At 39.8% G+C, this 14,594-nt stretch overlaps 1 protein-coding gene across 2 annotated transcripts; it reads left to right on the top strand.

The window, feature by feature from the left end:
- Nucleotides 1-191: 191 nt before the first annotated feature.
- On the top strand, nucleotides 192-14,207 carry MRPL47 (mitochondrial ribosomal protein L47). 2 transcript variants are annotated; one of them, XM_044667775.1, is made up of 7 exons: nucleotides 192-317; nucleotides 3,167-3,228; nucleotides 5,226-5,286; nucleotides 6,789-6,885; nucleotides 8,383-8,513; nucleotides 10,320-10,415; nucleotides 13,935-14,207. In XM_044667775.1, exons 1-7 carry the CDS (start codon nucleotides 217-219, stop codon nucleotides 14,047-14,049), a joined length of 663 nt encoding a protein of 220 aa, XP_044523710.1. In that variant the 5' UTR covers nucleotides 192-216; the 3' UTR covers nucleotides 14,050-14,207. The 2 variants fall into 2 exon arrangements, with proteins under 2 accessions (XP_044523710.1, XP_044523709.1); XM_044667774.1 differs by having other exon boundaries at nucleotides 3,083-3,228.
- Nucleotides 14,208-14,594: the final 387 nt, after the last annotated feature.

Raw genomic sequence — 14,594 nt, 5'->3', positions numbered from 1 at the left:
TGAGAGGCTCCGGCTGGTGGCGGCCATGGCAAGGCCGGGCAAACGGCCTCAGCCGGGATACGGGCACCGTGAAAGTCTCGGACCAATAAAAAGCTGTAGCTGTCGAGAGGGCTCAACAATTCCAGCCGGCGGGGCTTCGGAGGGGGCGGGACTGGAGAGCCGGAAGTGACGCCAATACTGTAGGTGGAAGCTCAGCATGAGGGGATTTCAGTGATTATGGCGGCGGGACGGCTGGTAGCTGTATGTCGGGGCTTCGCCACCGCCCTGAAGGGGCCCGGAAGCTTAGCGGGCTCGCTGGCCCCCGCCGCCAGCCCAGGGTAGGTGGTCTGGGCGGGGAGGCTGGGGGACCCAGGCTGCAGCTTTCTCATCTGTAGAATAGAGATATGGTCAGTGCCTCCGGCCACTCTGCAGGCGCGGGCCCCTGCTGGACTCCAGCTCGCCCTCTCGATCCAGAGTAGCCGGCAGGCATTTATTAAGCACCTCCAGTGTACCCAGGGCCCATGCCAAGGCGAAGGACCTTGTGCGCCCCACTCTTTCATGCCCCAGTTTCCCCATCCGTAAAATGAGCGGTTGACTCCCGGGGTGGCCTTTAGTGATCCTCCAGGAGCGTACTTCCCTCTAGGAACGTCAGCCCCAAGATTTTCAGATTTTTTAAACCCAGCGGCCCCCTACCCTGATTTTGCTGACCGGCCGCAGATCTGGAGATGGAAGGGGCTTCATTTTACAGATAAAAGATCATAGGAAGCGTCCCAAGGAACCCAAACTCTGCCCACTCAGCAAGTGGAAATGACCCAGAATCCTTGTACTTTGGGGAGATGTTGAAGTGGAGAAGAAACCGCCTCTTTTAATTCATGAGCAAAATTTTGACCTTATGTATGACCCCTTATGACTACAAATTGTTTTGGTCATCCTCCTGGAATAGGAAGGCCTGAGTTCAGATATGGCCTCCTACACTTGTGCCAGAGCACATAATAGGCACTTAATAAATGTTAGTTGACTAAAATGCAATCTCTCATTTGTCAGGCCTCCCCACCCCCATCATTCTATATTTATTTTGTAGTTGTCCCACCTTTACTTACCTGTACATATGTATCTTCTTAATAGAAAGTTCGCTTAAGGATGATGACTCACTTTTATATTTATATCTTCAAAGATCTAGCATAGTGCTTGGAACATAGTAAGTATTTAGTAAATTATTATGTTTTTTAATTAATCTAAACTACTTTTCAAGTTTAAAGCTCTAGAAATGCATTTCCGCTATTTAAGTGACCTTTGAGAGGGCTAGATGAACTCCCAAGGCCCCTTCTCTTTCCGAATCCTAAGTCTTCGTGGGAATAGCTAAATAACAGATAATGACTATCCATTTATGTAATGGATCCTTTAAGTATCATGGACATGGGAGTGCACTAGACTAGGCAAGTCAATCAGCAATTTTGTGCCATAGTTTCCCCATCTGTAAAATGAAGGGAACTAAATGATCTACAAGGTCCCTTCTGGCATCAAGTCTTATGATCTCTCAGTAGTATAGCTTAGTGTTTTCCAAACTCTTCAAGTATAATGAACCCTTTTTAAAATAAAAAATTTTACCAATACCTTCTTCCTCCAATTCCCTGTTTCTCCCCCTGTCATAATAGTAGTTGTACCATTAATACCCATTGGTGAAGAAAATAACTAAGGAGAAGCTACTATGGATTTATGCTTTTACAATTAAGGATAGGGAGTAGATGTGATTACATGAAATAGGAATCTCTCAGGTAAGGAATAGACCTTTTCCAATGCAGTTGTTTAGTCCCTAAACACTGATTAAGTACTTAAACCTGGGAATTCAAAAAGAAATCAAAGACATTTTCTGCCCTATCAATATGTAAAACTCTACCTTGCACTATTTACCACAAAGGGTGGTTGTGAAGAAGTAATTTGTAATCCTTAAATGAATATATTAATTTTTTTTTAATCCTTACTTTCTATCTTAGTAGGGCAAAGGCTAGGCAAGCAGGGTTAAGTGACTTGCCCAGGGTCACACAGCCAGGAAGTAACCCAGATGCTCCCAACACCAAATCTAGTACTCTACTATGCTGTCTAGTTGCTCTATGACTACATAAATATGAGTTGTAATTACAGAGGGCTCCAGAATAATACCATAAAGGAGAAGTAGAACTGCCCAACTGTCCTTTTCCAATTCACCCAAATGTTCAATAGTTGTTATTTTCCCACAACCTCAAAAAGCACATATATAACAAAAAACCAAATTACTTTTTCACAACCACCCTTTGAACTAAAGTAAAGCAAATGTTAGTGTTACTTATTGCAAATAAGGAATGTTCAATGGCCTCAGTCCTTTAGATTCCCAAATTTAGTGCCCTGTTCACTCCCACTGGTAGCAAATTCAAAAAGAAACACCCCTGCAAGCATATGCACTTAGAAAACCACAAATTAACCTGCTGTATTTTTATTTATGTTGTTAAATATTTCCTGATTATTTTAATCTGGTTGGGCCAGGTTTGGGAGCAATGAGTTTAGCATCTTTGCATTATACCAGGTATATGCTCTCCTGCTCCCTCTTATATCAGTTATTTCCCTCAGATAATGTAGGGAGTGGGGCAGTGTGTGTGGTGTGTATGTTATGTGTATTTATGTCTTCATTTCTCTAGCATCTGGCACATCGTACTATATATAATAGGTTTTTATACAACTTTATTGAATAGGATCAAATTAAATGACTCGATTTATACTTATTTCTCATAAAAGACAATTTTTACTACTCTTGTTAGCCAAAACTAAATCCATTATAGATTTATGGAAATGCAGAATAATAACATATTCTCTACCCCAGTGGAGTGAAAAAAACAAAACAGGTACTAATGTGTAAATATTATTGGACAAGTGCATTACACTTACAAAATAAAGTGCTATGAAGTCTGAAAGGAAAAACCTTAAAGCATTTTGAATATTGTTGTTTTTAATATGAGGAAGCCCCAGATTGGATTTTAACAATATAGACAAGAAAGTAATTCATTTCCTTGCCCCCAAAATTTTACATATTGGAACTTTTCATTACTAGTTTTTTTGTGCTCATTTGCAGATTTACTTTCAGTTTGTTAAACAAAATTAGAACTAACATCAATCCCCTCCATCAATATAAATTAATTCATACTACTTTGTCAAGAAAAGGACTAGAAGAATTTTTTGATGATCCAAAAAATTGGGGAGCAGAAACAGTCAAATCAGGTAAGATATTTCCATTTTAAGTTCTTGCCTTCTCTTCAAATTCCATTGTATTTATACCTGTTGTATAAGCTCCATAAAGACAGGATGATTTCATTTTTGTCTTTTTATTTGTAGGACAGTGCCTTACTTTATTATAGATGAATAAATATGTAGAAGTTGAAACTTTTTCTACTTCAATAGATTTTACAAGCCCTGAAGCACTCCTAAATGAGTTCGTAGTTACCTCTAAAAGATTGGGGCTAGTAATTTACACACAGAGAAAAACAAGTGGATATGGAATATATTTTGTCCAGTTAGTTTGTGACATACCATTGATTTACTCCCTCAGTACCTATCTCTAGCTCCACAGCTGGGCTCAGAAGTGAATTAGAAGAGGAAAATGGGCTGAAAATAGGATTTTCAGAAAATTGCTCATTGCCTTTGATAACCCCAAGTTGTTCCTTGTCACCAAAGCCTTTCTTTTAAACACTCATATTGTCTCTTTGTAGCCAGATGATTGTAAATTATAGGATATTGTGTTGTCAAAGAATCAGAAGGACAGGTGACCCAGAGCAGTGTGTTGTCCAAGAGGACTGTGATGGGGGAAGTGATATAAAAGATATCAATGATGTGTATATGACCAGAAAAGAAGTAGTCATATTACCCAGGAAATCAGAATATAAACGATGGACAGTTTAAAAGAGGCCCTGATATTCCTGAAGAACTGAAAGAATCAGAAAAGGGCCTCCAGCAACATAGGATCAATAATACCAGAGAGTTTTTCTAGAGGGGCAAAGAGGGACAAGAATCCTATAGGATGAAAAGGTGGGGATATATTATGATATGCACCAGTGGAGGGAGCACAAACCTCAGGAAGATTACAGAGCCATCTGATAATAAAGGTTTCAGTACTTCTTAGTCAAAAATAAATACCAATGGTTGACTTCTCATTATTCACAGGCTCTTGACCAAATCGTGTCTGGTTTTACTTCCGTTTCCTGTTTTAATGCCATTTGAAGCTTCTACCAGAATAAGCTAAAAGACTATCAGTTTTGCTATTTGCTGGTTGCTCTGGCAAAAAATTAAGATCTGTAGTGTCAGACTCAAATAGGAGGCAACTAAGTGCTACATAAAGATTCTTTCAGGCTGCATATTGACTTCATTTTAAAATAAAGTATTATCTACCGTTTGTTGTATTTTTATTTATTATTAAATGTTTCCCATTTTAATCTGGGCTGCACTCAGGAATAGCCTACATGTAGGGTGGTTAACACCTCTGATTTAGATGGCTTCTCTCCCTCACCCCACAGTTCCAAGAAGTTGCTGTTTCAGCCTTCACATCTCTAGCAGCTGGTTCCTTCTCTACTCTGAAAACCACCTCCTTAGGCCATGCCCTCATCACCTCTCACCTACATTATTGAAATAGTCTCCTAATTGGTTCTCTTGCTTCAATTCACTCCCTTCCTCAATCCATCTTCTTCCCAGCTGTAGAAACAATTTTCCTTAATTGAGAGTATAAACTGCTCTCTTTTGCTTCTAAAGCCTTTCCCAACCTGGTGCCAACCTATCCTTCCAGCCTTCTTTATATATTATCATTCCTCTTGCACTATCTGGCCCGGTCAAACTTGTGTCTCTGTTCCTCACTCACAGAACTCCATTTCAGGCTTCCCTGCCTTTGCCCTGGCCACCCCCTTCTCCACAATGTCTTTCCTGAAACTGTCAGTTGTTGATGCAGTTCCCTCCTGAGAGTATTTTAACTGCCTTTTATTAATTTTGCATATACTTATAAATGTAGATGTTGTCTCCCCATAGAATGTAAACTCCTTGAGGACAGGGACCATTTCACTTTTTCTTTTTATCCCCAATACCTAGCAGAAGGCTGGCAAATATAAAATAATCAATGAAGGTTAATTGATAAGCTGTTATTTCAGAGATCATGAAAAGCTGAAAAGGAGATAAAGTTTTAAAATATTTTGACTTCTAAAAATGTATATTTACTTCACCTCTGATTTTAATAGGTGCTGCATGGACCCATGAACAGTTAAGGTGCAAGAGTAATGAAGATTTGCATAAGCTTTGGTAGGTCTATTTAGACTACATTCAGTACTCAAAAGAGCTGTGATTGCACATCACTCTGAGTACTCCTCCCACGAGGGTGGGTCACAACCTTGCCGCCTCACTCCTGAGAGACAGTTGGCTGGAGCTGAGAAAATTCATCCTGTGGTGACCACGCTTCTGGTGGCCATGCCTTTGAGCCTAGATCAGCTGGTCTCTAGCTAGAAGACAGGTGTGGTCCGTTGTCCATAATTCAAATCTTTCTAGCTCAGTAGAACCAGCCATATAATCCAAATCCATTTGTCCAAAAAGATCTGTGATTTACTAATGCAGGTCCTTCCTGGAATGTATTGTGTCCATGTACTGGAGTCCTTCCTTAATTTCTTTTGACTTTATATGAAGACCAGTGATGCATTCGGGTTGTCCAATGGTTAGACCTACTTCTTGCCAAGTGACCATTTCCTATTTTTCATCAATGAATATCTTCACTAACATCCTTTCATAGTTTCACTATGGATTAGAGTCCTTAACAACAAACTATAGCATTCTAAGTTTTAGTTATGAACTTTGCTGTGAGTAATAAGTGGAAACAAGTAGGAATAGAATTGGTCTCATGAACAGAGCTGCATTTCCACCCTTTTCCTACTCAGGTTTTATATCCTTTTATAGCCAGTATTTTTCTAGGTGGTTTGAGAATTTAGGTAGGGTTTATTTCTTAATATTCACCCCCCAAAAAAAGTGAAAGGTGTTAGAAAAGAATGTTTAATGGATAATTAAAATAACTATGAAGGTCTTGGAAAAACCATTCATTATGTAAGATTATTCTTTGTAAAAAATGATTGTATCAACAAAGCATTGTCACTGTTTTCTTCATTTGTCAATTTGGGCCATACTCAAACCCAACAGGCCTAAAACTAAAGTCATTCGTTTTCCCTCCCCACCTTAGTTTTCCCTCCTCACCTTAGCCTGAAGAAACCCCTATGTCTTTGCCCGTGCTGTTTCCTCTTTTCTGCCTACCCTGCCATCTCTCCCCAGATCCCTCCTCATCCTTCAGATCCTAACTTAAATCCTCCCTTCTCCATGAAACCTGCTATATTTCCCTCAGCCAGAAATGACCTCTTCCTTCATCTATTTACTAATGTACTGTTTACCAGATGCTGCCTTGTGCTGTACAACTGTTCAGGCATCTCTCTCCCTAGCCAGATTACAGCCTTTAGGAAAGGAGATGTGTTGTTTTGTACTTCTGTATTCCCTACAACTTTCCACATAGTAAAATCTAGTGCAGTAATTGCCACATGAACAAACAAAACAGGAGCAGTCTTGAATAGACCCACTATTCTGCCCATAGTAATAAATGGTTTATTTTTAAATTAAATTGAATCTACTTCCCTGTAGCGGTAGTCAGCCTAAAAAGATTTTTGTGAATTTTCTAAGAAACTTTTGACTGCAGAGCAGTAATTCAGAAATCACTGCTTTTTAAAACACCTTCTGATGACTTACATGCTTTGTTATATTCTTTGGTTTAGGTATGTCCTACTGAAAGAAAGAAACATGCTTCTCACGTTAGAGCAGGAGGCCAAAAGACAGAGATTGCCAATGCCTAGTCCCGAGCGATTAGAAAAGGTAGGACTTTGGTTGGGGAAGTGGAGAAATGTGGAGTTTGGCGTGGAAACTGAAGAAGCAGGTCCTGGATCTTTTGTTGTTTGGCTCAGTTAACTGGACCTATTCATAACGGTGGCAGTCAGCATGGGCCATATTTAGTCTTGCTATATCAGGTCAGAGGCTGCCTTCTTTTAGCTACTTAATATACTCCGTGAGGGAGGAACCTGGTAGCTGTGGAAGGGATTAAGAGAAAGTAGAGTAAAACCCAGAGTATTGGCCTCCGTTTTAGGAAAAGTCAGATTCACACTGAAAATCCTGAGTTACAGAAATTTTTTTCAAGAAATGTAATTTTATCACTTTCAATACAAGGTGTCCCAAAAGTCTTGAGTGTAGTTTTAAACTACTGAAGCTTTAATATCCTAAAAGTACACTGAAACTTTAGGATATTGTGTACATGTTATGTTTTATATGGATATGATTTTAGATTTGGTTACAGAAACTATAGGCTCTGCTTAACAATAATTCAAATTTATAGCTTCATTCCCTCTTTTATTTCAAGTTGCCAGCACCCTAGTATGTAACTTTAGTTCCTTATTATAAATAGAAATATATGTGTTGCCTATAGATTATATATATGTGCATCATAGCAAGAACTGGAAAGGTCCTAAAAGGTCATCTAGTTCAGCCTCCTCTTTTTACAGGTGAGCAGACTGAGGCAAAGAGAACTAACCTGATGTCCCAGAGTAAGCAGCAGAGTCAGCAACTCTGTACTCTTTCTGCCAGTATCTTTATTACCAAGAAAGTAAATAAGAGACTAGAAAAGAAGGAAGAGGAAGGCTTCATTTTTTTTCTTTGCAATTGTGTCCTTTCTGTATAGTTCCCTGCTTGACTCCTTTCCTGTTAGTGTGAATAAGTGTTAGTTTCATGAATTTGTGACCAGAGAACAGTAGAATTGAGCTGGAAGTCTTGAAGCTGGATCTGGTTCCTCCAGATTGTGAAGGTCAGAGCTGGTCAGCAGGTGTTTATTAAATGCCCCCAAGATGCACAGGTCTGTATATACACTTGCTGGCCACTTCACAATCTTAAGTTTTATCTCTATCAAATACAAGAACTGTTAGACTTTAGCCATTTTTTACTTTGCAAAAATATTGTAGGAACAAACAATTTTATTCATAAAAAGTAGAATAAAAGAGCTAATCCAGTCCTTTAATTTTGCAAATAAGGTTAACAAGTTCTGAGATTAAAAGCATATTAAATGCTACTCCCTTTATTAGGAGTTTCAGTTGACTGGATTAACACCAAGTCTCCATTGATAATGTCAGTAACTTAATTATAATACATAATGGTACCTCATAGTCATTGATTCCAACATGAGTCAAATGATGTTTCTCCCAAGTGTAGCCATATGTTCATTAGAGAGTTGGCACAAAGTATCACCCTAAAATTGGCTTGACTCATTTTTTTTTTTTAATTTTGTAGCAGAAGATTCAGTTTTAAGTTACCTGTTGCTCTTCCTAGGTGACAGAGTCCATGGATGCTTTAGATAAAGTTGTTCAGGAAAGAGATGATGCTTTGAGACTTCTTCAGACAGGTCAAGAAAAGCCAAGACCAGGTGACTGGAGGAAAGACATTTTTGGACATATCATCTGGTACGTACATAGTTTGTACTCTCATATTCAAGGTGAGGCTATGCATATGCCTCATCTTTCTGTATGCACTGGGCACCATGCCACTATTGTGCCCAAGCAGAGCCTCCCAACCAACAACCACAAAAATCAAAAATAGGAAATCTCAGTGCCATTCATATGTTTGGAAAATATGCAGTATAAGAAAAGGTGGCCCACTCTCAACCTCTTAGGACTCCAGGGGACAGAAAAGCCAAATAATACCCTGACAAAGTGATAGAGAGCCTTTTCCCCAGTTTGTAATCTAATTTTTTCCTGTGTCTCTACAAGTCTTTCTCTAGAGGAGATCCATATGTATAATCATCTCACCTTAGAGCTCATGTGTCCAGTTCCAGGTCTTATGGGGAAAACCAGAGGAGATAACTTAAATATTATATGTGGGTTCAGAAGGGTAAGTAGGAGACAGGAATGACAAAAGGTGGGACCAAACAAGTTAGGGAAACTGGATTTAACTGTTAAGGGAAAAGACTGTAGACAGAAGTGACAGTTAGGCCCCAATTGTCACCCTGCTTCTTCTAGACAAGGGGTCTGTGAAAACCAGCAAGCAAATGACAGGGTTTGTAATAAATTTAATTAAGGGAACTATGGTCTAAAGGATGGGAATAGGGGTTTCTGTACTTCCAGACTATGGGCAAACCACAGGGTCAGGGGAGGGACTTATCCACACTGAACTGAGACCTAAACAAGACAGGGCCCAAAGAATAGCAGGACTGAAGTGGGTATCCTCACAGCAGAGTCCTGACACACTCCAGCGATGTTGCAGCTCTTCCAGGACCACTATCTGTACTCCTTCAGGTGGGTAGATCTGGGAGCTAACCCAGCCCAAGTTAACCTGCAACTCAGGTGGGGATTAATAGTCTCTACCAAAAATCTCCCACAAGTAGATAACAGTCTTCCTTCTGGATATCAAGAAATCTAGGTGCAAATTCCACTTCCTCTGAGGTCTCCCAGGATCAGTTACAACTTGTCCCAACCACTATGGAGTCTATCTCAGAGAGAGAGGCCACACTTCCTGCTTCCCCATTCCATTTAGAATTCTCCAGCCCTGCCTGCTAAGTCTTCTAAATAATAATTAAGTAAACTTCCTCACAACACAGGTGACCTGCGATGGCAGGCTATTTCATAGCGCTTCTGCGTCCAAGAATACATTTTCTTTGGCCAGCATCTGTCTGTAGTCTGCCACTTACTCTGAAAAGCTTGTGCCAAGTTATGAAGCAGGCAAAATTATATTCAGTCTCTCTGAACTTCTATCCCCCTCCATTATTTTGATTAGTAGAACCAAAATTGGCATGGGATCAGAAATCAGTCTTGTAATGATGGGTTTTTTTCTTCCCTTAAAGCTCTGATCTTTCATCGGGCTGTTGAAGTAATCCTAGATTCTCAGAAGGTCATACCTTTGGGGTACAAACCCTGGCAAGTCCTTCCAAGCTAAAGAGGCTTTGAGATTGGACCAAACAATGATCTGAGAATTGGCCTAAATTCAGAGTGTTCCCTCACCAGGAGGCCACAGCAGTTTATCAAACCCCAGAGAGGTAGTGATCCACTCTAGGGGAAGGAGGCTTCACGCAGACGGAATCATAGAGTTTCGAAGCACATTATAGATTTTAGAGCAACATCTTATACCCAGTTACCCTTCCCCATATCTCAAAACTGAGTCTTAATTGCTAACATTTTACACCAAGAAGCTAATATGTCATTAAGTGACAATGAGTATTTCACATGTGTCAGTGCTCTATCTAAAAGGCGATGCCATTTATGTTTTATCCATAGGTACAAGTACAAGCAGTGGCCTATACCCTGGTACCTCAACAAAAGCTACAACAAAAAGAAGTACTATACAATGCCTTTTGTGGATCAGTTTGTCAGGTAGGCACAATGATCTTTGAATAGAGGACATCTTCTGTAGACCACAGGACAAAATTGTAAGGGTCTGACTCCTTAAGAGACATCCTCGGAAAGAGGTTCGATCCAACAAGCACTTACTGATCACCCACTAAGTGGAAGGCCCTGTCCTAGGTGATGGGAATATAAAAAGAAAGCCAAATGATCTATCCTCCTGCGTGAGGGATCCACAAGTACCAAATAGCTTTGTGCCTCATTCTTTGAGAAGGGAGAGTGCTAAGACCAAGAGGGATCAGGAATGGCTTCCCATCAGAGGTGGCATGGGAGCTGAGCCTAGCATGAACCTGAGAGTTCTCATTCAGTTCAGAGCATTTATTAAGGGTTTCCTGTGTGACAGCATTGTGCCTAGGTGAAAATTACCTCTGCTCTCGAGGAGTCTGCATTGTATTAGAGGGAAATAGACACAGATGAGGGTAATTAGAAAATACATTTTTTTTTAATGGGAGAGTACTAACATGGGAAAGATATCATGTAAGAGATAACTGAGCTGAGTTTGGATGGAACTGCAAATTCTAAGAAGGGGAGAAGAGGAAGAATCACATTGTAAACAGGGAGTACAGCTTGGGCAGAGGCCTGTAGGCAGAAGATAGAATGTCAGGTTTAAGGATTCTCTAAGGGAAGTAGCATGAAGTAAACCTGGAAGACTCACAAGGGACGATTTCGTTTTTCAATAAAATAAACTTGAAAGAACCTTGGTAGGGTAGACTGGAGTCACTCAGGTCCCCAACTTTAGGGTCACCCTTGATTCTTCTCTCCTATTTCCTCTCCTATATCTAGTCCATCAGTCGTTGGCTTGTTAGTTGTACAGTCTTGCCTTCTCTTGACTCTTTACCCTCCCTTGGCCACCCCTCAGCCTCCTCATCTGTCACCCTTCTTCAAGTCTATTCCCTTTTTCCTCCCTTGGCAAATGGCCGTTCCCGAAGCACTCTAGCCATTGCACACGCCTGCCCCCTATTGCTTCATGTGTGAAATACAAACCAATCTGTTTGGATACTTGGGCTGTTACAGTCTGGATTCAGCCTCTCTTTTCAGATTATTCACATTATATCTTATTACTCTTGCATAAACTCTAGGTCAGTGATTCCCAAAGTGGGCACCACCACCCCCTGGTGGGTGCTGCAGCGATCCAGGGGGGCCGTGATGGCCACAGGTGCATTTATCTTTCCTATTAATTGCTATTAAAATATAAAAAAAAATTAGTTTCCAGGGGGCTAAGTAATATTTTTTTCTGGAAAGGGGGCGGTAGGCCAAAAAAGTTTGGGGACCACTGGTCTAGGTCAAGGCAAATCACTCAGTTTGCAGTAGCTCAGACAGCAACTTTGCCTTTATGTAGGCCACTCCTACGTGGCATGTAATTCTTTGCCTTCCTAGAAGATAGAACCCCCAAGTTCCTTCAGAAAAGCATGGGTGCTAAACTGATCAATCTAATTACTAGTCATTCTTGGTAAACTAGTCCTTCCCCCCCAGTTACTCCCCAGTGACTTATGCATATGTTATTCTCCCTATGAAATGTAAACTCGTTTTTCAGCTCTATAGCCCCAGCACTTAGGACAGTCTCTGACACAGCCTCTTACTAAATATACATAAGTGAGTTAAACAACTGATTAATTAGTCAGCAGATGCTGTGGAGAATGGAAGATAGAGCTGAAAGTCAGGGAGTTCAACCTGGACTGTCTAGAGTCTGAGTCAGCATTTATGAGAAAATGTCAAGAGACAATATTGTGTCTCCCAACAGCTTTTTATACTGCAGCTTTTACAGGAAACAGGATTGAATTGTTTCTAGCTTTCTTCCCCCAGTTGCCACCAGCCTCTGCTTTTCAGAATTTCCTCACTAGATCTTAGTGACCCCATTATCTCTATAATTCAACTCTTATTTCCCCAGTAATTGCTTCAACAGCAGGGTCTCATACTGTTTTCCTTAGGCTCCGAAAAGTCCAAGTGTTGTTTTGACACATTACTTTCTTTTGCCTTTGTAAACATGGATTGCTTAGCTACTACTGATTTTTTTTTTCAGATGTTAGAATTGGCTTTTATTTGCCAACTTGCTTAATCTCTTGCAATGAAATTTTGACCTTCAAATTTTACTCCATTTTATGAACTTGGAAATTTATCATAGACTTCAGAGTTCAATCTTACAGTTTACTCCTAGATCTAATCTCTGCATGCTCACACAATATGGATTGGGTGGAATATAATTTCATATGCATGTATCTTGCCTCCAGAACAATTTCTAGCTTAATTGTCCCCTTCTAGCTCCCGATAATAGGAATGTTTATCTCAGGCAAAAAAGTAGTCTTTTCACTCTTTATCTCTTAAGTGCTAAGGCTTAGTTTTTACCTTTGTATTCTCCATGATCAACTAGAAAGATTCTCTTTTCACTCAACAAAGAAAAGGACAAGATTAAAATCAAATAGCTTTCTGACCTTCCGAATGGAATTGCTTTTTCCTAACCAAAAAAGAATAGATTTCCTCAATGGAGAAAAACCTTCCTCTTCAATTCCCTTCCCTAAAATCCAATGATTTCAATCTGTTAGTATTACTTTTAATATTTGAGGTTTGTTAGCACCCTACCCTTTCATGGCTTCCCATAGTTCAAAGGATTAAATCTCCTTTTCCCATCTTGGCCTTCTGAGCCCACCCCGGTACAAATCCTACACTAACCAATCTTTCTCTCACGACTTTTTAGGAAGCACTTGATAAACCATTTACTCTGAATAAAATCTCTCCTACTGATGGCCCATGCTGGTTTGTCCAAACTGAATCTGCACTGTAACATTCATTCATTTATTTATTTTTTAAGCCTTTACCTTCCGTCTTGGAGTCAATACTGTGTATTGGCTCCAAGGCAGAAGAGTGGTAAGGGTAGGCAATGGGGGTCACCTCCTATTTCTAGGCCTGGCTCTCAATCCTGGCAGCTGAACTACCCAGCTGCCCCTGTAACATTTATTTTTAACACAAATCATATGAGATTCATTGTTATACTTTTTTAAAGAAAATCCTCTTTTGTGACATCTACCTCCTTTAACAGTGGATTTGCTTTTTGAAAAATAGCCTGGATGGCAGAAGGGCAAGAAGTGGTACTATGAGCTGCATTGATCCTGATTGGGAAATCCAAGAAAAAGTCATAAGGATTCAGTCATTTTTTTCAGACTAACTTGAGACTGATTTGTGCTTTTATCAATATTTATCACATTTTTACTTTATGTGAACTCCCCAAGCAGTGAAGCCTCTGACCCAGTAGCAAGTATTCCACTGTGGAATTGACGTTGGATGAAAAAAAATTAATCTCCTATTTTTACCAGTACACAATATACATGAAACTGTTCCGTTGTACTAAATATTTCTGACATCAGTGCTTATGGGGAGATCAAGCCATGTGAGGAGGGGCAAGGGGATGACTCTTTAAATAGATATGGATCTAAATGAGGGATGAGGAAAGCATTGATTGTACCTGTCCAATTGTGGCTCTGCTTTTTATTTTAGACTGAGGCTTGAAAAGTACTTACGTAGTGAAGCCAAGAAGAAAAGTTTAAAGAGAAGGAAAGAGAAGATACTTCAAAGAAAATTTCCACACATGTCTGCTGAAGCCCAAAACTGAAATCTAACCACGGATACAGTGAACTCCTTTACTTTTCCTAGTTCTATTTCACCCTTTAAAATTAAACTTTTTCACTTAATTTAAGACTGGCTGTTAACTCCAAGTAAGTGGTTAATTAAAAAAATTATCTCGATCTTATGAGGTTTGAATATTCATAATTCTGCCTTTCAGTGTTCTTAACTAAATCTTAAATTTATTCTGATTTCTCCATTGTTGCTTAGTTGTTTTTCAGTTGTGTCTGACTCTTTGTGACTTCATTTGGAGTTTTCTTAGAAAAGATCCTAGAATGGTTTGCCATTTCCTTCTCCAGCTCATTTTACAGAGGTGGAAAATGAAGCAAACAAGTGAAGTGACTTGCCCAGGGTCTTGAAACATCAAGTGTCTGGACCAGATCTGAACTTGGGAAGATGAGTTCTTGACTTACAGCCCAGCTCTCTATTCAGTGTGCCACCTAGTTGCCTAATTTCAAAGTACTTTTTAAATTTTATCATGCTAGCAATGTAAGATCAATACAACCTAGCCAGAAATACAGGATTGTAGGATTA

This window comes from Gracilinanus agilis, chromosome 3 (assembly GCF_016433145.1).
Source record: "Gracilinanus agilis isolate LMUSP501 chromosome 3, AgileGrace, whole genome shotgun sequence".
In the NCBI taxonomy this organism is placed as follows: Eukaryota; Metazoa; Chordata; class Mammalia; order Didelphimorphia; family Didelphidae; genus Gracilinanus; species Gracilinanus agilis.
This window is presented reverse-complemented; position numbering and strand designations above follow the sequence as displayed.